Source organism: Notolepis coatsorum, assembly GCF_963971535.1.
Source record: "Notolepis coatsorum genome assembly, chromosome: 17".
Taxonomy (NCBI): Eukaryota; Metazoa; Chordata; class Actinopteri; order Aulopiformes; family Paralepididae; genus Notolepis; species Notolepis coatsorum.
The window spans coordinates 54,847,688-54,873,361 of NC_140181.1; the positions used below are offsets into that span (position 1 = coordinate 54,847,688).

The following is a 25,674-nucleotide window of genomic DNA, read 5'->3' on the forward strand; positions in this document are numbered from 1 at the left end:
GAGTGAGACTGTCGGACATGTGGGGGCTGGGAGCTGAAAGCTTGAGCACCCATGGTGCTGAGGCGTAAGCTGGGGATGGATAGAAGCGATAGAAGTCCAGTAGAGGATAAACGGAGGGTGCGGGAGGGGGTGTACTCCTGGAGGAGGTCAGTGATGTAGATGGGGGCTAGATTGTGGAGGGCTTTGAAGGTGAGTAGAAGGTTTTTGTAATCGATCCGGTAGTGCACAGGGAGCCAGTGTAGTTGAATGAGGAGAGCGTTGCAATAGTCGATCCGGGATGTGAGTGGACCAGGGTTTCAGTGCTAGATTGGGACACAGATGGGCGGAGTCCAATAAACTGGACTGGTTGGACAACACGGGGGAGCGGTCACGCCAACTCAAGGGACACAAACAAACTGAACAAGCTGGTGAGGAGGTCTGTAGTGAGAGTCGAACTGGATAATTTGGAGGTGGTTGCGGAGCGAATGAGACACCCAGATCACTTTGGTCCTTTGTGCCAGTAGTCATCAAGCTCCACATCCACTTGGTTAACTGCTTACAACTGACTAAATAATGAAGCCTGCACAAACTCTGGAGCATTTTGCACAAGGACTTATCAATTCATTCATATATTAAAACCTTCAATAATATTTGTATACATATTTATTAATACTTTTATTTATACCAGGGACTAGCTCTTATTAAAGAGTATTGTATATTAGTACAACCTGGGTTGGCTATTTATATTTGTACCTGGGGTAGAATTAGGAGTCTGTATATTATATCAGGGTGGGCTGTACACATGCATAGTTATTTATATTTTATTCTCATTATCCTGCCTGTACCTCTCGTCTCCTTCTCCTGTTGCTGCTATGCCACCTGGATGTCCCTATGGGGATGAATAAAGGTCCATCTTATCTTCCACATCCATATGTAGATTCAACTGGGGACAAGATTCCCTTGTCCGAAACCATTACTAACCCCAAACAGGGCTGAGACACTATTGCCCCAATTTACTTGCATATTCTGATAGGCACCCCTCTTTGACTCAATTTAACAAACAACTTTCTATGATGAACATGATCAAAGGTTTTGGAAGCATCAATAAAAGACAATATAAGATACTCCTTTATTGATCCCCTTGGGGAAATTTGGGCATCATAGCAGCATGGGGGAGTGGAGGTACAGGTATGGGCAGGGTAATAGAAGAAAGACATACATATAGGCAATACAATTACATCTGAATATAAAATATGAGAAACACATGAGAAATTATTACTTCTAGATTTGTTTATAATTTCCTTTAAATATATATATACCCAAGTCAGTGCCATGTTTTAGCTTTAAAACCAAATGGTTTATCTGTGGACTTTTAAGTAACAAATAGGGCTCAGGTAAAAATAAATTGAACTATCCCTTTAAACAAAGGAGCCTCAAAACTAGAGGACTGTAATTTCTTCAAGAAGAAGAAAGTGAAGGAGCAAATGACAAAACAATATAATTACAGACTGATAAATAATCACTTGTGTAGCTGCTAATAAAGGTCATTGTCCAGGAAAAAAAGCAACGCAAACATATCGAACATATTTATTACACAGTAATTAAATACAATGTACAGTAAAAGGGAAACAGGTGGATCTTAAAGAAACATATTCCTGTTAGAACATTCTACTCCTCTCCAGCCCCAGGAAGCACTATCTTGCTGGGGTCAAAGTAGTTTTCTGTCATCACAGGAACTCCCTCTGCCTCCCTCTGCTTGATCAGCCTCTCTGCCTCTCTCCTGGCCCACTGACGCATGCTGCAAGAGAGAGAGAGAGAGAGACAGAGACAGAGAGACAGAGAGGGGGGGGATACAGAAAGCAGAAAGAGGAGGAGAGAGAGACAGAGAGGAGAGACAGAGAGAGAGGGGGGATACAGAAAGAGGGGGGGCAGAGAGAGAGAGAGAAAGGGGGGCAGAAAGAGAGAGGGAGACAGAGAGGGGGGAGTCAGAGAGGGAGAGAGACAGAACGAGAGAGAGAGAGACAGAGAAAGGTTATAAGTCAGGGACAGACATATGTAGGCAGGCCTACAGATTAATAAGAGAAGTACACAATCCTTTCTATACTTTGATTCAGGACACATGCAAAGTAATGCAAGTAATGCTGTCCTAGGCTATTAATTAGACCAGACCTCTGATATTCCTTGTCAGATTATGACCAAAACAATGCCTGAACAGCGAGGCCTATTCCAATCTCAGTGTAATAAAAGATAGACTTGCACCAGATCTAGAAATGGCATAGAATGAAAGCCTCTAGTGAAGGCTAAATAGCTACGTCTTCTTCATCATCTTGTCTGTGCCTCCCTGACTGAGGCAGGCTGCTATACTTTCACCCTTTGTGGGTTAAGGTTAAAAAGAAATTGTGTTAATTTGCCATAGCTGCGACAGCATATGTGCATGCATGCATACACACACACACACACAAGGGGACGTGCCCATGTGTGCGTGTCCTTGCCCCATGATCAAACATTCCACAAAGTTTGGCAATGTTACATGAATCCAGTTATGCACCTTTTTGTTATAGGCCACTCCCCCTTTTTGCAGATTTTGACACACAATTTTGGGACCAACCGACTGATTGACAAACCGACATATAGACAAACTGACCTATAGAACTGTGGTTAAAAAAAGAAAAACGTGCCTGAAATTTTAACGCACACCTACAAATTGATTATCCCGCTTATACCATGGTCATTTGCCAATATAAAATAAAAGCATTCACACTTTTGGTTAAAGTTTTGCACTCAAATCAAAAGGTTATGAACCTCTCTGTTTACCAATAGTTGGTTTTAATAACATTACTAACTAGCTCTCCGTTTACCAGCAGTTAGTTTTAATAACGTGACTAACTAGCTAGCTCTGTTTACCAGTAGTTTTAATAACATGATTGACTTATAACATTCACTGGTCCCGCTTTCCCTGCTATTATCTTCGTAAACTAGACTTATGTATATTTTATCTTCCTGAAGTAGACTTTAATGTATATTTTATCTTCCTGAAGTAGATTTTTATCTATATCATTATCTTCCTAAAGTAGACTTTTATCTATAGTTTATCTTCCTAAAGTACTTATCTATATCATTATCTTCCTAAAGTAGACGTTTATCTATATCATTATCTTCCTAAAGTAGACTTTTATCTATATCATTATCTTCCTAAAGTAGACGTTTATCTATATCATTATCTTCCTAAAGTAGACGTATCTATATAATTATCTTCCTAAAGTAGACTTTTATCTATATCATTATCTTCCTAAAGTACCTTTATCTATATTTTATCTTCCTAAAGTAGACTTGTATATTTTATCTTCTAACTTTTATCTATATTTTATCTTCCTGAAATAGACTATCAATTTGCGTGAACATTTGTTAATGTGTTGAGGTTATGGTTATTCTCTTGTAATGCGCTCCTTGCGTGACGATTACACTGTCTGGCATTAACATGCCTCCGGAGCCACAAATCTGTACTACTGGGTTAGATTCTCATATAGCTTATATCTCCATGGCAAAGCTTCTTTAGGATAGTTCCAGTCTCAAACCAGGGTTCAAGAAACTCCATTGATTGCTTTGTTGGTGTACTGCTCGTGTCTTTAATAATTGCATCGATGTAGCTGCCTTGCCTTCAGACCGTGGCATCAACACTAACTTTACTTACTGTATTGTACAAGATACAAGAGTTTTATTTGTCACGGCATACAGGTATACAGTGAAATGCGGGGGGTCTTGCCCGCAATGATGTGCATAATACAATAGTAATAATATATAATAAGAATCCAACCAATAGAGCGACATTGTGCAATAAACAAGTAAACAAAGTAGGGCATATCGATATCTGTACATGAGTTATTTACAGAGCATGGTAGGACATGCTAGGTCCTGTGGTAGTGCAGTACACCGTTAGCTACGGATGAGGCACTGGGTCTTTATGTACACTGCTATACAATGCTATATTATACAATCTCAAGCTCTACTATACTATTCTTAAAGTGACCTTTCCTTCTGTAAAGTGTCCATAAGTGTGAGCGTGACTGTGCAGCATGAGTGTGTGTGTACTGTGCTCATGTTAAAGTGGCTGCTAGTGTGTGAGCGTGAACAGTGTATGTGTTGTGTGTGTGCTCATGTGTGCTTGTGCGTGGAGAGTTCAGTGTTCAAGGCTCTGATGGCCTGGGGGAAGAAGCTGAGCCGAAGTCTCTCTGTCCTCGTTACTGGTGTTCGCAGGTGTTTGCCTGACCGCAGCAGCATGAACAGGCTGTTGTTGGGGTGGTGAGGGTCTTTCATTTATCCTGCAGGCTCTGGATTTGCACCTCTTGTTGTATAGGACCTGCAGGGTTGGTAGTGCAATACCCGTGGTACGCTCGACTGAGCACACCACTCTCTGTAGGGCCTTCTTGTCCTGTGCCGTGCTGTTGCCATACCAGGCAGTGATGTTTCCAGTCAAGATGCTCTCTACAGCTCCGGAGTAGAAGGACTGGAGTATCTTCCCAGATACTCTGAACTTCCTTAACTGTCTCAGGTGGTAGAAGCGCTGCTTCGCCTTTTTTACGACTGAGTCTATGTGTGTCGTCCATGTCAGGTCCTCTGAGATGTGGACCCCCAGGTACTTGAAGCTGCTCACCCTGTCCACCACGATTATCCTGTGGTGTGTGTGTCCCCTGCTGTGTTCTCTTAAAATCCACGATCAGCTCCTTGGTTTTACCAATGTTCAGGAGCAGGCTGTTGTCCTGGCACCAGCGTCGTTCCAGTACCTCAACCTCCTCCCGGTAGGCCTTCTCATCGTTGTCAGAGATCAGCCCCACCACCACTGTGTCGTCCGCAAACTTCACTATGGAGTTGGAGCTGAACTTGGCCACACAATCATGTGTGTATAGTGAATACAGCAGGGGGCTCAGAACACAACCCTGGGGGGACCCGATACTCAGGGTGATGGTGTTGGAGGTCTGACCCCCCACCCCCACCCTGACCGCCTAGGGCCTTTCACTCAGAAAGTCCAGTATCCAGGCGCTCAGAGCGGGGCTCAGACCCAGCTCGATCAGCTTGTCCACCAGTCTGGTGGGGACTATGGTGTTGAACTCTGAGCTATAGTCAATGAACAACAGTCTCACATAGCCCCCCTTCTGGCAGTCTAGGTGAGAGAGGGTGCTGTGCAGTACTTGGGAGACCGCATAGTCAGTCAGTGGACCTGTATGCAAATTGCATAGGGTCCAATGTCCATATCACTGGGGAGGGAGGCACAAATGTAATCCTTAACCAGCCTCTCAAAACACTTCATGACCACAGAGGTGAGTGCCACCGGTCTGTAGTCATTAAGACCTGTTGGGGAGGGTTTCTTTGGTACCGGTATTATAGTAGACACCTTGAAACAGGCAGGGACCACGGACTCAGCCAGGGATAGATTAAATATGGTGGTGAACACAGGGGCTAGCTGGTTAGCACAGGACTTAAGTATACGTCCTGTTATCCCATCTGGGCCAGCTGCCTTCCTGGTGTTCACCCGCATAAATGCTCTTCTCACACTGTGTTCCGTCAATGAGAGAGGTGAATGAAGTGAGCGTGTGTTATTGGAATGATTGATTGATTGATTGAAAATTGTATTAATGTCCGCCTTGTTTCTAACTGGTTATGCTTTGAAAATTGTATTAATGTCCGCCTTGTTTCTAACTGGTTATGCTTTGGCCCTCTTTCGAAGTCGGTTATGCTTAGAGTTTGGAATCAGGACTGGTGGTCTATCGCCCTGCTCTATAGATAAACTCTAAGCATTACCGACTTCGAAAGAGGGCCAAAGCATAACCAGTTTGAAACAACAAGGCTTCAAAGCATGCCGTCTAACAGTGAAGTGAGCGTGTGTTATTGGAATGATTGATTGATCATTTTATTAATGTCTGCCTTGTTTCGAACTGGTTATGCTTTGGCCCTCTTTCGAAGTCGGTTATGCTTAGAGTTTGGAATCAGGGCTGGTGGCCTATCGCCCTGCTCTAAAGATAAACTCTAAGCATAACTGACTTCGAAAGAGGGCCAGAGCATAACCAGTTTGAAACAACAAGGCTTCAAAGCATGTGGTCTAACAGTGAAGTGAGCGTGACCGTGTGTTATTGGATTGAGTGAACATTTTATTAACAGTGAATGAAATGAGTGTCCTTTTGACGAATGGCATCTAACAACACACTTCGCACGATTTATATTTTGTTTAACAATGAGTCATGACCAACCAATTACATAATCCAACATTGTGTAAGCAACTAACACATTCCATGTGACAGAATCGTTTTTGAATGAGTCGTTATGACGCTATCAAGTACATCCATTCATAAAGATTATTGTCCGCCATCTTGGTTTCATTCCTAAAACCACGAACAGCGGAGTGATTGTAATTCGGTTGTGGGGCGGGTTCTGGGATCACGAGCGTGTGTTATGATAAATAACAACGTCTAACTTGACTGTTTCAGCCAATCAGAATAGAGAAATTTGCATGCCATTGTATAATGGCTGCCATACACTGGGATTGTGGGATTGTTGTATGCCTGGTGGTGCACACAACACATATACACAATGGCTGAAAGGCTCAGGAGACAAAGATGGATATATCAGCCAGTTATGGGAGGGATGATTAGGATGCTTAGGATGTCAGAGACCTGCTTGGGAATTTGGCCAGGAATGTCAGGGGAACCCCACAATAATGCAAAAGAAAAATACAAATAATAAAAAATAAAATACAAAAAAAAGAATGCGTCACAAAACGGAAGCTAGACTCTCACTCTACATGCCGTTTCAGCTCCACTTTAACCAAATTCAATCAGAGTCGGGACCTCGGGTTAACATCTCATCCGAAGGACGGCACTACAACTGTATGGTGTCTATATCACTGCAACATCGGCATTGTTGTTACCGCCAAGTCCTGGACAACAAAACCACTTTCTGACAACGGCTTAATCAGCAATATTCTGATCATGAGCCATGCTGCCGGACCCTACTAAACTTAAATTATTAAACACATTTTCACATCAACAATCACATAGATAGGTAGTTCTGAGTGAAAAAGAAACACAACTGGCCTAGATCTTGCTCTGGCCTACACCTTAAGTCTTGCTCATTGCCATCCCATACATAGATGTGAAAATGTAAAACCGATCACAGTAGAAAAACAAATTCATACCCTTGGTCTGGTAAGTAATGGACGAAGGTTCCCCCGACGACAAGCGCCATGGAAATGCCAAAGAAGAAGGCCAGCTTCGTGTTCCACTCATCGACCACAGGATCATCAGAGAAGCCATGGAAATCAGGATTCTGACAAAACAAAGACAGGTAGATTACGATCTAAAATAACAGCAGTGCAAGCTACAGACCATCTTTTGAACAAGTGTTTTAAGTAGTGATAGACAGATTAATAGACCGGACTGGCAGATGTCTGGCATTTTTTTAAATAATTGTCATCGGCCAATAACCGCACCCACATGGTCAATTAACAAAAGCATGTTGCTCCCCCTTAGGTCAATCCTCAAGTGTTAATTGAAAACATATATTTTAAGATTTATTTTGTTTGATACATCTAGAGCATAGGTGTCAAACTAATGCGGCCCGCCACGTCATTTGATGTGGCCCCCCAAGAGCTCCGGTTAATTTTTTTTTTTTTAACATTAATCTTGGGTTAAAAAATAGCGGTGTTAAAATAATTGTGGGTTAATGCGTTAATAAAGCTTTGACAGCCTTAGTTATTACACATTCTTACACATACATGTGTGTTGAACATCTGAGGTATTGATGAAGTAACAAAGGAAAAAAGCCAAAAGCACTTACTCCTCAGACATTCTTTGACAATTTTACAGCCCAAAATACAAAAAAGATCCAGGCGGAATAGGTAACAAAGGGTTGAAGAAATATTGTCTGAACTGTCAGATGCAAGCTGGCTGTGTGACATAACCGAGCATCTCGCTCAATTGAATAAGAAGCTGTAGGGACGCAAACAAGTCCCACCCAAAACTTTACCAATATAGTTGTGAACTGAGACAACCCTTATTGTTATTTTTGAGTACAGTTACAGTTGTGTGTTCATGCAGACACATAATAGCAATTTCATTACGAATTGAAAATGGGGGACCCTGATGTAAACAAGTCGAAAGGCTTTCTCTGGTCTGCATCCCCTTAAACAATTGTGTGTATTGAGCTGTACTGTACTATACCCATTCTGCAATCTGTTAATTAAAGTTAATTAAACTATCTTCCATTAGTTGGATGTATGGCCTCTGCAAGGTTGTGTGCAGCCATTTGTTTTTGTAACATCTGCTACATCTGTCCCACGTGTTCTTTGCAGCTCACAGGTGTTAGTTCTGCCCCTCTTGACTGTGACAAAAAGGTTTTGAACAAACTTGATGTCATAGCTTGTATTTGATGATATTCTTCTTTGTTATTTACTTGAATGGTTTGATCATTGATTGATGGAGTAATATGGGGTTCTGATAAACTAAAATTATTTGTTAAAATAACATAAGCTAACATATATTTGTACATCTATGCAAATGCATATGCAATATGTATAACTTGAATAAGTAATAAATACAGAAACAACATGTTTAACAATATGTAAATGAGTAGCTATTTATTTTACATTACATTAACATTTATACGGTCTTTGGCCCTTTGAGGGCAACCATAATGCTGATGTGGCCCTCTGTGAAAATGAGTTTGACACCCCTGATCTAGAGGCTCTTCTGACAGACATGTTAAGTCAAGTAAGTAAGTAAAGTAATTTATTTATATAGCACGTTTAAAAGCACAAGAGCCAACCAAAGTGCTGTACAATCAAAGCTTAAAATCAATGTCCTAATATAAAATACACAAATACAAAAATACAAAAAGGCACAGCAGGACAAGACAGTACATTCAGAGAATAGGACAGTAGGACAACACACGGATAGGGGAACACAAAGTACAGTAGCACACAGGGGACAGAGGAGCATAAGAAGAGATACAAGAGGGAGGGGGCAGGATAAAATTGCATGGGAGTGTGTGAGTTAGGGTGTGGGAGAATCAGGGTTTATTGAAGGCCAGGGAATAGAAGTGGGTTTTTAGACGGGCCTTAAATGTCTCCAGCGAGGGGGCAGATCGGATCTCCAGGGGAAGCTGGTTCCATAGCTTGGGGGCCACGGCCTTGAAGGAGCGATCGCCTCTCTTTTTGAGTCTGGTGCGGGGAGGGGGGACCAGCCGAGCCTGGTTGGAGGATCTTAGTGACCTGGGTGCTGCGTAGGCCGGTGATGAGCTCGGTGATGTATAGGGGTGCTGCACCCGATAGTGCCTTAAAGGTGAGGAGGAGGATTTTGAAGTCTATTCTAAGTGGGACTGACAGCCAGTGTAGGGAGGCTAGGACTGGTGTGATGTGCTCTCTCTTTCTGGTGCCGGTAAGGAACCTAGCTGCAGAGTGCTGGACCATTTTGAGGCGGGACATGTTGTATAGGAACATCTAACTAGAAGCTATTCTGGCAGGTAGCCTAGTTTGTATAGGAACATCTAAACTAGAGGCTCTTCTGGCAGGCATGTTGTATAAAACATCTAAACTAGAAGCTCTTATGATAGTACGTTTTACAACATCTAAACTAGAGGCTCTTCTGACAGGCAGGTGGTATATAACTCTAAACTAGAGGCTCTTCTGGCAGGCAGGTTGTAGCCTATATAACATCATTCTAAACTAGAGACTCTTCTGACAGGCAGGTGGTATATAACTCTAAACTAGAGGCTCTTTGGTATGCAGGTTGTAGGAACAACTAGACAATGTATTTTGTGGACAGGCCACGATTTTCTAGATGTTCAAACTTCAAAGGACTAAATCATCATCTGATTTACCAACTGACGTAACTTTAAATAGCTGCCAGCCACCGCGCAGTGTACAGTTTCTTCATCAAATATACTATTTTTTTTTTTACTATTTTTGTATCACAAACAGTACTGTATTTGTAAATCTGGTATGTCATAAATGTCTAGATGTAGCAGTACTGTCTATCTGTATGTCGTATTGAGCTGTATTGTACCCATTCTGCAATCTGTTAATAAAATTGTCAATCAATCAAACTGCGGACGACCCAGCCAAGACTGACTTGGCTTTTTGTGTTGAGACAGAGAGAAAAACGTTTCCAATGTGGAATATGTGACTATATGTCCTGTTCACACAATTTGTTTACATCTAGGCCGCCTCGAGACTGCGGTATTAAGGACGAACTCACCTTCACGTACGGGCTGACCTCGCCGTGTCCGTGAGACTCGGCAGCGTGAGCGGGCTGTAGATCCGACAAGGTGGCCGATCCAGCAGCGCCTGCTTGTTTCGACTGGGACACAAACCGAGCCCCGCACGCCGAATTAGGGCGAAAACGGGATAAAGAAGGACCCAACCGTGCGAACCGAGTTAGCATTTCGTCGGTTGTCGGTGGTTTACGCAGGATGACACTGTCGACCCGGAACAGGATGAAGAAATACGGGCGTCATTTTTTTCCGTAGCCGCATTTCTGGCAAGACGCTCTCTGATTGGCCGACGCCTGTTTCTACACTGGTTAAGCTTAGGCACTCTTTCGAAGTTGGTTAAGGTTAGAGTTTGTCTTAGAGCATGGCGATGGAACGCCAGGTAGTTTGCAGGCTGTTCGACGCGGAAATGGGCAAAGACACAGCTCGTCGCGATTGGGCAAACATGTCAGTGGCATAGCTGTCAACATTGGGATTTGAAAAAACGTGCACGTTTTAGCCCCGCCCCTTCTCCTGGCCCCGCCCCCTCATCCCGCCCCCTCCCACCCGGCCCCGCCCCCTCCCAATGGAGCTGCCTCGTCGCTGCCATCTGCTGGTCAAAACATGTATGTACCCAGCCATTCGTTGTAGGGTAAACTTTTCCTACTTTAAGTGTAAATGCTATGTAAATTATGGTTTTGTTGAACATTTGTATTTCACAGGAGAGAAACTGTATTCAAAGAAAGCTATTAAAATAGTCTTTGAATCTAAATATACTTTCTTTGTGTTGATTTTACATTAATTCCATGATTTTACTCAAGTAAATATCTGTTACAAGCTTCGGTTTTATGTAGAAAAATGCTGTTTTTAATCTAGATTAATCTAGATTGATTACAGAAAATTGTGAGATTGATTAGTTAATTTTTTGTATCTATTGGCGGCGCTGGTGTATATATTATATATATATATATATATATATATATATATATATATATATATATATATATATATATATATATATATATATATATATATATATGTGTATGTGTATATATGTAATGTGTGTATATATGTCAGAGAATCAGCCCCTTGCGTCCTTAGTGTATAGGTGATATGACATGGTGTATGTTTGTTCATTGATGTGACAGTGTCTGGCAACATACTATTGTTCTTTTTATTTCTTTTTTCTTTGTGTTTGTGATTTGCCTTGATGTGTTTGTGAAACTATAAAAGCTGAAAATAAAATATTATAAAGTGTAAATGCTATAAAAATACAGTAAATTACATTTTATCAAAATATTAACCATTAAATAAAGGTTGTAATCTGTAAATGTATTTGATTTGACTGTAAATGTTATGAATTGAAAATGAGGGAAGTCCTTCTCTGGTCTGCATCCCCATAACAATTGTGTATTGCGCAATACTGTATTGTACCCATTCTGCAATCTGTTAAATTTAGCAATCAATCAATGTATTACCATAGTGTCTTTATACCTTCATCACTGTAGGCTACATATTAATACTACAACTCGTTAAAGCTATAAAAAATACCTATGGGAACAGTGTGTGTGTCTACAGAGAAACGTGAGATAGAAAAAAAGCCAATGCGATTTTGTGTTTTTCCTCAATATCTCTGCAATGCCTGCGAGTTACCAGTAACTGTATTTGTCATACCAAATATAAATCGCATTCAGGAAATTGAGCGTCAGTGAGTGAAGGCATGCTTTTCCGTGGAGGAATGGGAGGAGGGGACGCGTGAACCTTAGGGGACGAGCAGAGCATTGATTGAAAAGTTTATTAACAGATTGCAGAATGGGTACAGTACAGTACAGCTCAATACATACAATTGTTAAGGGGATGCAGACCAGAGAAAGACCTTCGTCTTGTTTACATCAGGGTCCCCCAAACGGCTGTTCACCAAGTTCCAACACATTTACACATTCCTGCATCACATACAGTAACTTTGTATTGTTTTATCCACAGAAGATTTGCAAACCTTTTGTTCCAGAGACAAAAGCCACAGAGTGGGCAATCAAGAGACACTGGCTAAGTTGATTTGACACCCTCGGTGCATCAGTCTCTCCCCTGAGCTCTGAGCAAATCCGCTCGCTGTTCTTACATCCGCTCGCTGTTCTTCTTCGGGTCGCAACGGTCTGACTTCCTGTGATAACGTTCTAATCTACACTGCTGCCACCTGTCGTCACGGAGGGGAATTGCAGCCATTTTGTAAAAATTTATAAGTACAAAATACGTGCCAATACGTGAACCGTGAACAGGGCGTGAAGAGGGTTGAAAAAACAGGAGAATCCCGGGAAAAACGGTAGGGTTGACAGCTATGGTCAGTGGCCAATCAGAGAGCGTGACGGCACGGGCACACTGCTGACGAATGAACACGGACGGATGGACGGGCGGCTGCCTCTTCACTTCCGCTCCCATGTTAACGGACGCTAGTAGGCACACTGGCCGCAAGCGGGAGCGCGCCTCGCGAGCGGCTCCCGAGCGGCAAGCTATCTTTTCCGCTTCAATCGGATTCGAGGCGGCGCGGGAGGCGTGCGCCACGCGCATTGTCACAAAAATTCAATTGAATATCGTAAGGTTATGTATATAACCAAGTTCTGTGAGTTATGGTGCGCTCAGCACCAGTAGCACTGTACTTCACTTCGTGTACATACACTGAATAAAAAAAATTCCACCATGTACCTTTACATCCCCATATTCGTCTGACCACACCCCCTTCCGCTTACCTTCATAAGCAGGTGTGTGGTCACCTACTCGCCTCCTTCCCAAACTTTCACCACAAGGCGAGATCAAGGGCAGCAGCGGCGTCCTGGTGCTGAGCGCACCATAACTCACAGAACTTGGTTATATACATAACCTTACGTTCTGTTTCGTTAAGGCTTCGCTCAGCACCAGTAGCACAACGGGGGCTGAGCGGGAGCCTTAGCCCGACAAATACACCCCGCTGAGGCCCCCCACAACCATCAGACCGGGGAGGACCGAGCCCCCCCGACCCACCCTAATGGAGGATACCCTCCCTATTGGAGGCTTACGGGAGGGCGACGGATCCGACCAGGCGAAGAGGAACTCAAGCAACTCAACGCACAGGGTGAGCAGACCGTGGCTTGACCCCACGACTACACACACGCACAACCCACATGCCACCAGGGAACGAACGGAAGGAACAACCTTGTTACTGCCCCCAAAATCACGGGGTCAAGAGCAACCCTAACCCCCGTGGCAAGGCCGTAGCAGCGGAGCGCGAAGGAAGACCCAGTCCCACTGAAGGGACTGGATCCCCTGGAAAAAGGGGGCCTGGAGAGGTCAATGACGCCAGGCATCAAGACCCCACCAGGTGGTCACTTAGTGACACCGCCCCCCACATCGCCAGCGTATTCGGATAGGGCCCCTCCAAGAGCGGGCCCTTTCCCCCCAATAGCACACCACCTGGCACACTGACTCTGAAACACAGGCAGTCAGCATGGCCGTAAGCACTCAAAGGTTAACCAACGGAAGCAGGCAGCGCACCGGGGAAACCAGGCAGCAGGCTGTAACCTGAGCCTGGAGCACTGCGGACGAGACAGGCGCCAAAGGAGTCAGCTGAAAACAGCCCCCCCGGCGGAAGGGGCGTATGCTGGCGTTGTTGATCACCATGACAAAGCCTCCATTAAAAAAAAACCACCCAGAGGGGTTGAGGCAGAGAAGGCTGACATGATTGACAGACGTCATGAACGTGCAGGGGCACACTCAACCGGGTAACCCGGGAGTTGACTCTGCTCCAACACACCAGGGAATCAACCACCCCCTTGGTACCAATGCGTGGTTGTTCCTATAACCCCCAAGAAAAAGGGTTATCCCAGGTCTACGGTATCAACGAAACTTTACTTCGGACCGGGCCCGGCGGCTCGGGAAGCACACAGGGTTACCAGAGGAGGTCCAGAAGACCACCCCAACAGCCCTCTCTCCGCCATGCGTGAGAGAGGAGCGAAGAAAAGAGAACCAGCCCCTTAAGATAGTGCCAGGTACAAAAGAGTACCCAACAAGGGTCTCCATAACGCCTAACCTTGTGACACCCCGGGCCGACCCGGCATTTTTCCCCCGAAAAAAGCCTAAGTCCCTCAGGGTACCAGAACAGCAGATCTGCATCCCCGGCGGACAACGGGTTAACTGACCTGGACCAGCATGACCAGAACCAGTCCCGTGCCCTAACCACGCCGACCTGCCTACTCCGTGAGAAGGGACAGATATGCGTGTCGATCAAAAAACATGAAAAGAGGGCGCCACCCAGACGGGCCGGTGTGAACCGTGCTCGGCGGCCCACCCCAAGGGCGTGAGACCCCTCTACCTATGTTCAGATCTTATTCCGTTAACATCCCCCAGACATGAACGAGAACCCGTCGAGAACCAGTAACAGGTTCTCGGAAGAGGACAAACCCTCCATCCCAGTTGCTTTATAAAAACGCTGTTTTAACCACAAGCAACCAAGGCGTACTAGATACCCGCATGATTCCCATCAGAAACACCCCGAGCTAGCACCATGCATGCGTCGGGACACAACCACATCAATGAACAGGCTAATGTAGACCCTTCATTGAATCCTCAAGGCGCCTGGGAGAAACGACAAGAAGGGTGTGGTGCTTCCTATACTCCACACTCTTTACTCTATAGTGGCACGGTGGTGTAGTGGTTAACACTGTCGCCTCACAGCAAGAAGGTCCAGGGTTCGATTCCCGCTTGGGGACCAGGTTTCCATGATGCCAGTTACCCAGTGTAATGTTTCTATTCTGGCTGTCACTCTTAGTGTATAGCAGAAAGAACTGAATGTCCACACAATGACATTATAGCTCAAGGTTTATTTACTTCCATTTGGGGGTTGCATACATGAACTGACAGGTACCGTATCTGACGTCATTATCAAGAGTCTGGGCTAAACCAACTTATGGGTGAAACCATTACGTCAGGATACCACATTTCCCTTCTTTCAAAATAAGTGCATTTAATTATAACACCATATAACACCATTATACCACCATAAGTGCAAATCACATCTATCACAAACCAAAAAAAAATCTTTTCTTTTCTTTTAACAACATCAGTGTAATAATAGTCAGAGGTCTAGAATGTCTCTCGGCTTAACTAAGCGGCCTGACCTGGTAGTAATGCCTTGTGGTGGCACAGTTGGGGAATTTTCAACAGTCTGCTGTACAGTCTCAGTGGCCTGAGGCTCGACCTGTTGACCATCCGTTGCCACTCCGTGACGTGTATCTCCCTCGGTGGTCTGTAGGAGGTGACGCCGATTGCGCCGGAGCGTGTGGCCCTCATCCGTGATGACGTCGTAGGATCGCTGGGTCCCTGCTTGACCGACGACTGTGGCGGGTTTCCACGACCCTGTTGGTTGCTGGAAGCGGATCGTGGCTCCTACTGGCAGTGCAGGCTGTGGTTTGGCATTTCTGTCGTAGTATTGCCTTTGACGTTTTTGGCACAGTTCTCGTCTGCCTAGAACTGCACTGCGACAGGCAAGTTCTGGTCGCAGCTGTTTCTCAGTGGTTGGAAGGATTGAGCGCAAACATCGGCTCATCAGCAGCTGTGCTGGTGACTTGAATCCGTCCACTGGTGTGTTTCGGTATTCCAACAGGCTGAGATATGGATCTGACCTCTGTGCATGTGCTTTGTCCATGATGGCTTTAGCTGTTTGCACAGTTTTCTCAGCCAGCCCGTTGCTCTGCGGGTACAGGGGGCTGCTTGTGATGTGCTCAAAATCCCATGTATTCGCAAAGTTCTTGAACTCTTGCGAGCTATAGCACGGTCCATTGTCGCTGAGCAATTTCTCACAAATCCCGAACCTGGAAAACATGGCCTTGAGTTTCTGAATCACAGCGGTGGATGTGAGGCTAGTGATTTTTTCTACCTCGAAATACCTACTATAATAGTCAACTGCAACTATATAGTCAGTGTTGTTCCATTTGAACAGATCAGTGGCTATCACCTGCCAAGGTCGCTCTGGAATGGGGTGTGACAGCATTGGCTCTTTGGGGATGGAGTTGCGTCGTTCGAGGCAAATGCTACAAGATCCAACTAGTGTCTCTATTTGTTTGCACATCCCTGGCCAGAATAGAACATCTCTTGCACGCTGCTTACACTTCTCCATGCCGAAGTGGCCTGTGTGTATGCGTGACAGCATGTCACCTCTGAGTGAGTGTGGCACAATGATTTTCTCACCTTTAAGCAGAATGCCATTCGATTCTGTTATTTCATCCCGGTGGTTCCAATATTCAGTGATGGCAGAGGGGCATTGTCTTGCAGTGTCTGGCCACCCTGATTGGATGATCTTCTTCAAGGCTGAGAGCTGCTCATCTTTGGCTGTAGCAGTTCTGATGTCTTCCATTTTCCGGTCGCTCACAGGCGCACTGCTTACAACTGAGTGTATTTGCGAGTCCATGCCCTCACTCAGTGAGTCATCACAGCACGCTAGCGGCTTCCTAGATAGTGTGTCTGCCACTGGAATCTGCTTTCCAGGCTTATGAACAATGTTAATGCTATATCTTTGCAACTGAAGTATCATGCGTTGGAGCCTCGGCGGTGCAGCTGCAAGGGGTTTGCGCATTATTGTCTCCAGTGGCTTGTGGTCTGACTCGACAATCACCTGGCGTCCGTACAGGTATTGGTGGAATCGCTTACATCCAAAGAGCACGGCGTACAGCTCCTTTTCGATCTGAGCATAATTGACTTCAGTCTCATTCAGTGCTCTGGACGCGTATGCGACTGGTTTCTCTTGCTGCAGTAGGACTGCTCCCAATCCATATTTGGAGGCATCAACCTGCAGTTTCACATCCTTTGTGTGGTCAAAGTAGGCAAGTACTGGACCTGGCTCTTGTGTTAAAATGCTTTTCACTTGCTGGAAAGCAACATCATGGTTCGAGTCCCATACAAATTCACTGCTCTCTTTCAACAGTTGACGGAGCGGGGCCGTTGCCTCTGAGAGTCTGGGGGCAAATTTTGACAAGTACGTGATCATGCCCAATATTGTCTCCAGCTCTGCTTTACTCTGTGGCGCGGCCATGTCCTTGATCACCGAAACCTTGTTGGGGTCAGGTCTGACACCTTCTCGTGTCAGTGTGTGTCCAAAGTAGTTCACCTCTGTCACACAGATGGTGCTCTTGTCTTTGTTCAGTTTTATTCCTATCTGTCTGGTTCTCTCCAGCATGTCACGCAGGTTGGCATCGTGCTCCTCTTTCGTGCGGCCATACACAATGATGTCATCGACAATGCCGGCGACGCCCGGGAGTCCCTCGTAGGCCTCATCCACTCGTCTCTGAAACTCATCTTGTGCAGATATGATTCCGAATGGGAGTCTATTGAACCTATATCTGCCATAGATGGTGTTGAACGTGGTGAGAACGGATGACTCATGGCTGAGTTTTATATTCCAGTACCCAGACCTGGCGTCTAGCACACTGAAATACTGTGCACCCGCTAATTTTGGGGTAATGTCATCTAGAACAGGGAGCGGGTAGTAGGGTCTCAGGATGGCTTTGTTCAGGGGGCGGGGATCTAGACAAATCCTACGCTTTTTCCTTTTGGGTTTTTCTACAACCACCAGTGCATTGACCCAGTCTGTTGGCTCAGTGACCTTCTGGATTATGTCCATTTTCTCCATTTCATCCAGCTCACTTTTGAGCCGACTACGTAGGGCGTATGGTATGCGGCGAGGTGGGCACACCACTGGTGTTACGTCAGGTCTGAGGTGAATGGTACACTCACCGGGAAACAGTCCAATGCCTTCAAACACATCTGCATATTCATCCATGATGTTCATGTGTGGTTTGGGCTGTGCATTGAATGTATGGATTATTTTGACCAAATTCAGGTCTATACATGCTCTCATGCCCAACACAGGTGGAGCATGGGCATCAATTATATCAAAGTCAAGCATGACTGTCTTCTCTTTATATCTGCATGTTAGCCTGCAGGCCCCTTTTACAGTAAGCACATGCCCACCATAGCCTGAGAGCTTGCTGGCCTGCGGGCTTAATACTACATTTCCAAATAGCTCATGGAATGTGTTGGCTGGTATCACATTAGCCTGAGCACCTGTGTCAATTTTAAATTTGAGCTTGTGCCTCTGTTTTCCAATTTGTAATTCTGCAAAGGCTTGTTCTTTGTCTGTGTTTGCATGCTGTTTTGTTATAGTGTCAATGTACAGTTCATCATCATCACTTTGCTGCTCACCAGTGTCAGATATAGCATGCATCCTCTTTGCCTGTGGCTTTATCTGACGTCGCTGTGGTGCTGACCTGCACATCCTAGCAAAGTGATTGAATTTGTTGCAGTTGTTACATTGACGTCCCTTAGCTGGACATTCCTGAGCACGGCTGTGCTCTCTCCCGCATGCTCCACATTCCTCCTGCATGACGTCAGCCCTGTCAGCCCTGCTCACTGTTTTGCGACCATAACGTGCTTGGTCCGGTTTGAATGGTCTCCTGCTGCTAACTGCGTGCACAGACTGAGTAGCTCCACTCACAGTCGCACATCCCATTGTTTTTAGTTGTTGCTGGGAAATGTCATGTGATCTTGCGATGTCAATCGTCTTCTCCAGCGTTAAATCTGGACCGTAGCAGAGCAGCTTCTCCCTCACTCTTGCTGAGTTAGTGGCAACCACGATTCTGTCTCGGACCATTTCGTCACTTTTGTCGTAATTACAGTCCTTCACTAGCAGCTTAAGCTCTGTTACAAACTGATCAAAGTTCTCACTGTCGCCTTGTATCCGTTCGTGGAACGTATAACGTGCAAAAATGGGGTTAGCTTTGGGTATAACATAGGCTTCAAAACCTGCATAGTACGTATTCAGTACCTTCCTTTCGTCTACCGTTAGAGTCCACGTATTGAAGACATCTCTGCCCTTCTCTCCTATCCACAGGAGTAGGTAGCTGCATTTCGCCTCTTCTGTTCTTGCAGACAAAGGTCCCGAAAACATTAACTCCACATGCTGGCGAAACTTCCTCCATGCATCGGGTAGATTGGACGAGTCCCAGTCCATTCTCGGCATTGGAACGCCCGAACTGTCCATTCCAAACATTTCCAAAATAAGCTTAAAATTCTGACACCATGTAATGTTTCTATTCTGGCTGTCACTCTTAGTGTATAGCAGAAAGAACTGAATGTCCACACAATGACATTATAGCTCAAGGTTTGTTTACTTCCATTTGGGGGTTGCATACATGAACTGACAGGTACCGTATCTGACGTCATTATCAAGAGTCTGGGCTAAACCAACTTATGGGTGAAACCATTACGTCAGGATACCACACCCAGGTGGGGTATCTCCCAGGCCTTTCTGTGTGGAGTTTGCATGTTCTCCCCGTGCTCGCAAGGGTTTCCCCCCCGATAAGATAAAACCCAATGGAAAAACATGCACAACAACAAGATCGCTAACGCTGTGGCGTCCTTGACGAAGACGGACAGGAGCACTTGGATTGGTCCCCTGGCGCGGCTCACGTTGACGCCTGTCTGCTCCCGGCTGCCCTTGGGGGGGAAGGACGACGGGATGGGTTAATCGCAGATACGAATTGCATGCATGCATCGCATGTGTGCCAATTGATGACCTCGGAGCAGGTCCTAAATTATTATTATTATATTTTATTAAAAAAGAAAAGAAGCACCGACTGTATGAACCCCATTTGACACAGCTGAGGATAAAACTGTTTACATTTTTATATCCAGTCACCCCCACCACAGATGATTAGACGGAGCTCCTCAGGGAGACTTCCCACGTGAGTCATAGAGTGAAAAAGCCATGGAAATCTTGAGTCATGTGACCAACTGACTCAAGTTACACATATATCGAGCGTAGTGGAACCCACGCTCTATCCCGACACTTTGACAACAACAGACCGTCATACGGGTCTAACTCACGGAAGCCATCGTCAAATAGCAACGTGCGTAGTGACGTGTGCTATGACGGGGGGAAACCCAATACTCAACGCCTGTGTAATAGGAGCAGAGTTAGGGAACCCTTCCCCCCCCCCCCCCCCTCCCTGCCAAGTCGCCTAACGACTTGGCCCTGACTGGACCAACAAGAGATGAATAAAGCCCCTGACCAATCAGAAGAGGGAAGGAGGGGTTTATCCGGTACCCCCTCACAAGCCCTTTCCTTGCACACAGCAACAACTTTAGCACACGATACCTTTAATAGCAATGCTAATGAATAGCGCAAGCTAATACAATGCATGCTAACCATAGTCAACTGTGAACAGGGTTTACAACAAAACCAAGTCGTGTGTGTGTGTGAATCCTACACCCGCATCCATGTTGAACATAGAAAAACACTGATAGAGAGAGCGAGAACGGCTGAGCCGTGGTACGTGTTCATACGAGCATTACTGCAACCAACACAACAGTGTTGTAGCTCAACATTACTCGTGCAAGCAACAGAACATACAATAAACCTCTACCTTATGTGGAGACTCAGGCCAAGGTAGAAAAAAACCTTTTTCAACCGAGTGTAGGCTGCAGACCTTGCTTAAAGCTCTTAACATGAACGTAACCCTCCTATCAACCCATACTAGTGAAGATTCACACTTTGCAACCCCATCATATGTTTGGTGAAGAAACACACAGTTTGTTAACAAAAAAATACAGTCCCCCTTTAGAGGGAACTTTTTATTTTTCAAACAAATCATACGGCAAAGCCGGGAAGGGAAAAACAGAGGGGACCACAGGGGAAAAAAGTCACTGTGTCTAGCGGCGCCTGCCGCCACGAGCCGCTCGGGATTTGCCACCCCGTGGAGCCCCGGAGGGATGGTAAGCAATCGGCGGCTGGTCTCGACGGTCCCTACCGTCACCTCCGGGCGTAGATGGGTCGGCTGTAGCGGCGGCGCTCTCTCTCCTCCTGGCCTTCTTCCTCGAAGGACCAGCAGTGGCGGTGGTGGCAGCAGCAGCCACGGCGGACGACGCTCGACAACGTGGCAGCCGTCTGACCCCACCGGCAACATCGGGAGGGGGAAAAAGAGGTTGAAGCACGGAGCGCTCCTCCTGCATCTCTCTACAGGTCGAGGTCATCAACTGTAGGGCCTTCCCGAACAGTCCAGCATCGGAGAGGGGTGCTGTCAGAAGTGGAAGCCTCTTCTTCTCCGGCACACGTGCCTGCTCCAGCCAAAGGTGGCGCTGGTTCAGAGTCGCCAGGGCGCGCACTTTCCCAGCGGCTATGGCCTGCAGCTGAGTCAGATGCAGGACAGCTCCTGCCGCCTGGGATAGCTGGTCATGTTGTACATCACTCTGCTCCATGCCGCCCGTCAATATCCCGGACATGAATCTTGCCAGCTGCGCGATGTTAGACGCGGCAGCTAGAGATTGTGTTCCGGAGATAAATGACTGGTCACTCCAGTAAGCCAACCGCCTAGCCGATTTCCCTTGAGGAACCGGCTTCCGTAACGGCTCCCACACCACCTCCGGACAGAGTAGCGCGGCCATCGGCCTATCAAGCCGTGGCACGCCCTCTCTCATACCGTCGACCAAACCCGCCACCCGCGTAACTTGTACGTAGGCGGGGGTGAGGCCTATGATGTGGGACACCACCTGGCCCTGACGAACATAGGCCCCCATTGAGGGGAATAATGGGTAGACAACGTCCACCCCTCTCATCGGGCGACGCTGCCATAAATGACCTATGAGATTATCAGGGACAGGAACAGGCAGTGGCTGCGGCAGCGGCACGCCGTTTTCGACTGCCGCCACCGCCATGAGCTCGGGAAACAAAGCCCGCAGCTCCCCCTGCAGACTTTCCTCCACCGAGCCCGCATCCCTCACATACAGCAGGCTGCTACTGGTCAAGGAGCCACACTCCGATGTGGCTGATAGCAGGGCATCCCGCCGACGAGTCAGAGGTTCTTCTCCAACGTCTTCAAAGGAGGCGCCCCAAGGAGACATCTCACCCCCCTCCAGTGTTACCTGGATGGGCGGGATACCTGTCTCCACCGGGCCTTCAAATAAGAACCCGTCCGCCTCTACCATGTAATCCTCTGTTTCCATCGGGCATGTAGAGACCGACGCATCCTCACTGGGCTCCAGCAACTCACCAAACCCTGGCCGTTCGTGTCTGCAAGTCACCATCTTGCGACGGGAGCGAGCCGACGCAAAAAGTTTGCGTCTCAAATCCCCTGGAACCAAAGAAACCGGCCACCCAACAGCGGACGATTCCTCGGAAACAGAGGAACCAGAGTCAGAACCAGGCCATCGCATAGGCGACGGCACCGGTGCACCAGCTCCTTGGAGAGATGAACTACCCATCGGACGCCTACCGGGCGTGGCTGTCAACCACGAGAGAGGCAACAGCCCCGCTCCAGGACGTACGACGGAGGCGGAAATGGAGAATCGCTGGTGGAGAGTGGCGCTGCGAACACGACCCTCCGGAGTAGACATTATGACTTAGGTTTTTCTATCGAATATATATGAGAGAAGAAAAAAATAAGCACAATGTAAACACGTCTCAACTTTCTTCAGCTAACAACCTCGTCAAGTGGGGATCTACCGAGGCACTTCCTTGTGGTGAAAGTGAAGAAGGAGGCGAGTAGGTGACCACACACCTGCTTATGAAGGTAAGCGGAAGGGGGTGTGGTCAGACGAATATGGGGATGTAAAGGTACATGGTGGAATTTTTTTTATTCAGTGTATGTATGTACACGAAGTGAAGTACAGTGCTACTGGTGCTGAGCGAAGCCTTAACGAAACAGAACTGCATTCTTACCACAGATATAGATGTTGTTCAACCAGCTGTGTCTGTATCTGCAAATAAACGCCCAACCCCCCCCTGTCTGTATGTTTGTTTATACCTATAACTATTACAATGTTGCATAATAATAATAATAATAATAATAATAATAATAATAATAATAATAATAATAATAATAATAATAATAATAATAATAATAATAATAATAATAATAATAATAATAATAATAGTAGTAGGATATAGCAGTCATTAAGTCAATCCACCTTGTCACCTATAATGACAAACGTTTTATTTATTAGTGATGAGTGAATCTGGTAGTTGGTTTATGACGTTAAAAACGCGAAATAACATATAACGTTACAGCATACAGTTTCTAGTTAATCAGTCAGGCGTCAGCCTCCACTGATGTACAGTAGTCAGGCGTCAGCCTCCACTGATGTACAGTGACGCTTGACGCGAAATAACATTATACATTATATAACGTTACAATGTACAGTTTCTAGTTAATCAGTCAGCAGCCTCCACTGATGTACAGTGACGCGTGAATCGCGTAGGTGTTTTGATAAATGCGTTGTGTATTCGCGTGATTCGATTCGGACAAAAATTACAGCTCCGCATTTCATTTCCGGGACCTGCCGCTCGCAGGGACCTCTGCCGCGCTCGTGGCAAAAGGGGGCGGGCTAGCGGCGTGGGGTCGTGGCCAATCAGAGAAAAGCTGAACCCAATTTGGTTGCCTTTAATGTTCACGCATCCCATCTCGAACACGCCTATTATTATCGCCAGCAGCAGCTGGCAGGTGTGTGGAGTAATAACGGACCTCTGCCGAGCGCTATTGACCAATCACAATCAAGCATTTCGGCGAATGTTAAAACGCCATGTAATAAAAACTGAGAAACCATGGCCGAGAGTGAGCTCTCCGGGAACAACCCCACTTTGCCCGACAGTTTTATCGGCAACCATCTTCCTGTGCTAATACTCTAATCTACACTGCTCCCACCTGTCGTCACGGAGGGGAATTGCAGCCATTTTGTATAAATAAATAAATAAATAAATAAAATACGGGAAACAATTTTAACGAGAGGACGGCGGGAGAGAATGTTGAAATCCGGGATAATCCCGGGGGAGGGAGGGTTGACACTCAGGTATTCACCACCACACACATTACACACATAACATGTCCAGCTCATTATAATGCGATGGCTGTGTGCAAAATTAGATTAGATTCAAATGTACACCATATACTGCTATAGTGGAATATACTATTCATATACCATATGTATACCATCTTGTTGCACGCTCCTGGCCACCGCAGTGCCGCACACTGCAGTGGCCAGGAGTGCGCAACAAGATGGTATACATTATGGTATATGATTTATGAATAGTATATTCCACTATCAGTATATGGTGTGCTGTACATTTGAATCTAATCTAATTTTTCACACGGCCATCGCATTATAATGAGCTGGACAGTATACAATAAATGTCTTGTTCCTGTTTGCGGACGACTCAGCCCTGCTGGTCTCTGACAAGAACAAGTTACAGGTTGAAAAAACCCTCAGCTCGGAACTAGGCAGAATCTGCATATGGCTCGCTGATAACAAACTATCATTACACATGGGCAAAACAGAGTCCATTCTCTTCGGTTCAAATAACAAACTCAGCAAGACCGATGGCTTCTCAGTTACAGTGGGTGACAATATTGTCACAAGGAAAGATGAAATTACCTACCTGGGTTCCATCCTAGAGGCTAATCTCTCCTGTGACAAAATGGCATCCAATGTAATAAAAAAAAGTCAACCAACGAACTCGATTCTTGTACCGGATCTCCTCTCTGGTAAACAAGAATACCCTGAAGACTCTGGCAGGAGCACTCATTCAGGGGTACTACGACTGCTTGCACCTCATGGTACCAAAGCACCTCAAAGGCGCTAAAAACAAAATTACAAACATCTCAAAACAAACTGGTCAGACTACTGCTTGACCTTACTCCTAGAACCCACCTCACCCCTGCCCACTTTGACAACCTAGGATGGCTTAGAGTAGACGACAGAGTACAGCAACTTGCAATGGGCCTGGTCTACAAGATACACTACACGACCAAGGTACCCATGTACATGTCAAAATACTTCCCAAAGGTCAGTGAATACCACGATCACAACACCAGAGGGAGCTCCACAAATCATGTTAAACCCAGATTCGGCTCAAATAAGGGACTAAACACGTTTCGCAATTATGCCACATCAATGTGGAACGCCCTACCCAAAGCTGTAAAGGAATGTGGATCACTACCCACTTTCAAAACCTCTCTCAAGGGACACCTACGGGAGACTGCAATTCAACACTGGCCCCTGTAAATATCCTAACCCAACCCCCTCCAATGTACAGTCATTTACCTAGTATGGTTTTGTCAATAGTCCAATGTACAATTTTGTTTGTTTGTACAGTGTCTCCCCCCCCCCCCCCCCTCAATGTACAGTTTTGCTTGTATATACAGTGTGCCCCCCCCCCCCCCCAACCACCTCCAATGTAGATTACCCAGTATGGTTGTCAATATCCCAGTGTACCCAACCCCCCCCACCCAACCTCCTCCAATGTACAGTTTCTACGTCAAATGTATATACTCCCTTTTCCTGACTCCTTCTGTATCACAAACAGTACTGTATTTGAAAATCTGGTATGTCATAAATGTATAGATGTAGCAGTACTGACTATCTGTATGTCATGTATGTCATATA

At 45.9% G+C, this 25,674-nt stretch overlaps 1 protein-coding gene across 1 annotated transcript; it reads right to left on the reverse strand.

Annotated features, from left to right (window-relative positions):
* Positions 1-1,552: 1,552 nt before the first annotated feature.
* Positions 1,553-10,448, reverse strand: ndufb11 (NADH:ubiquinone oxidoreductase subunit B11). Its single transcript, XM_084333293.1, has 3 exons — positions 10,224-10,448; positions 7,166-7,296; positions 1,553-1,777 (listed from the first exon to the last, which is right to left on the reverse strand). The coding sequence occupies exons 1-3, from the start codon at positions 10,407-10,409 to the stop codon at positions 1,648-1,650; spliced, it is 447 nt and encodes a 148-aa protein (XP_084189419.1). The 5' UTR covers positions 10,410-10,448; the 3' UTR covers positions 1,553-1,647.
* Positions 10,449-25,674: the final 15,226 nt, after the last annotated feature.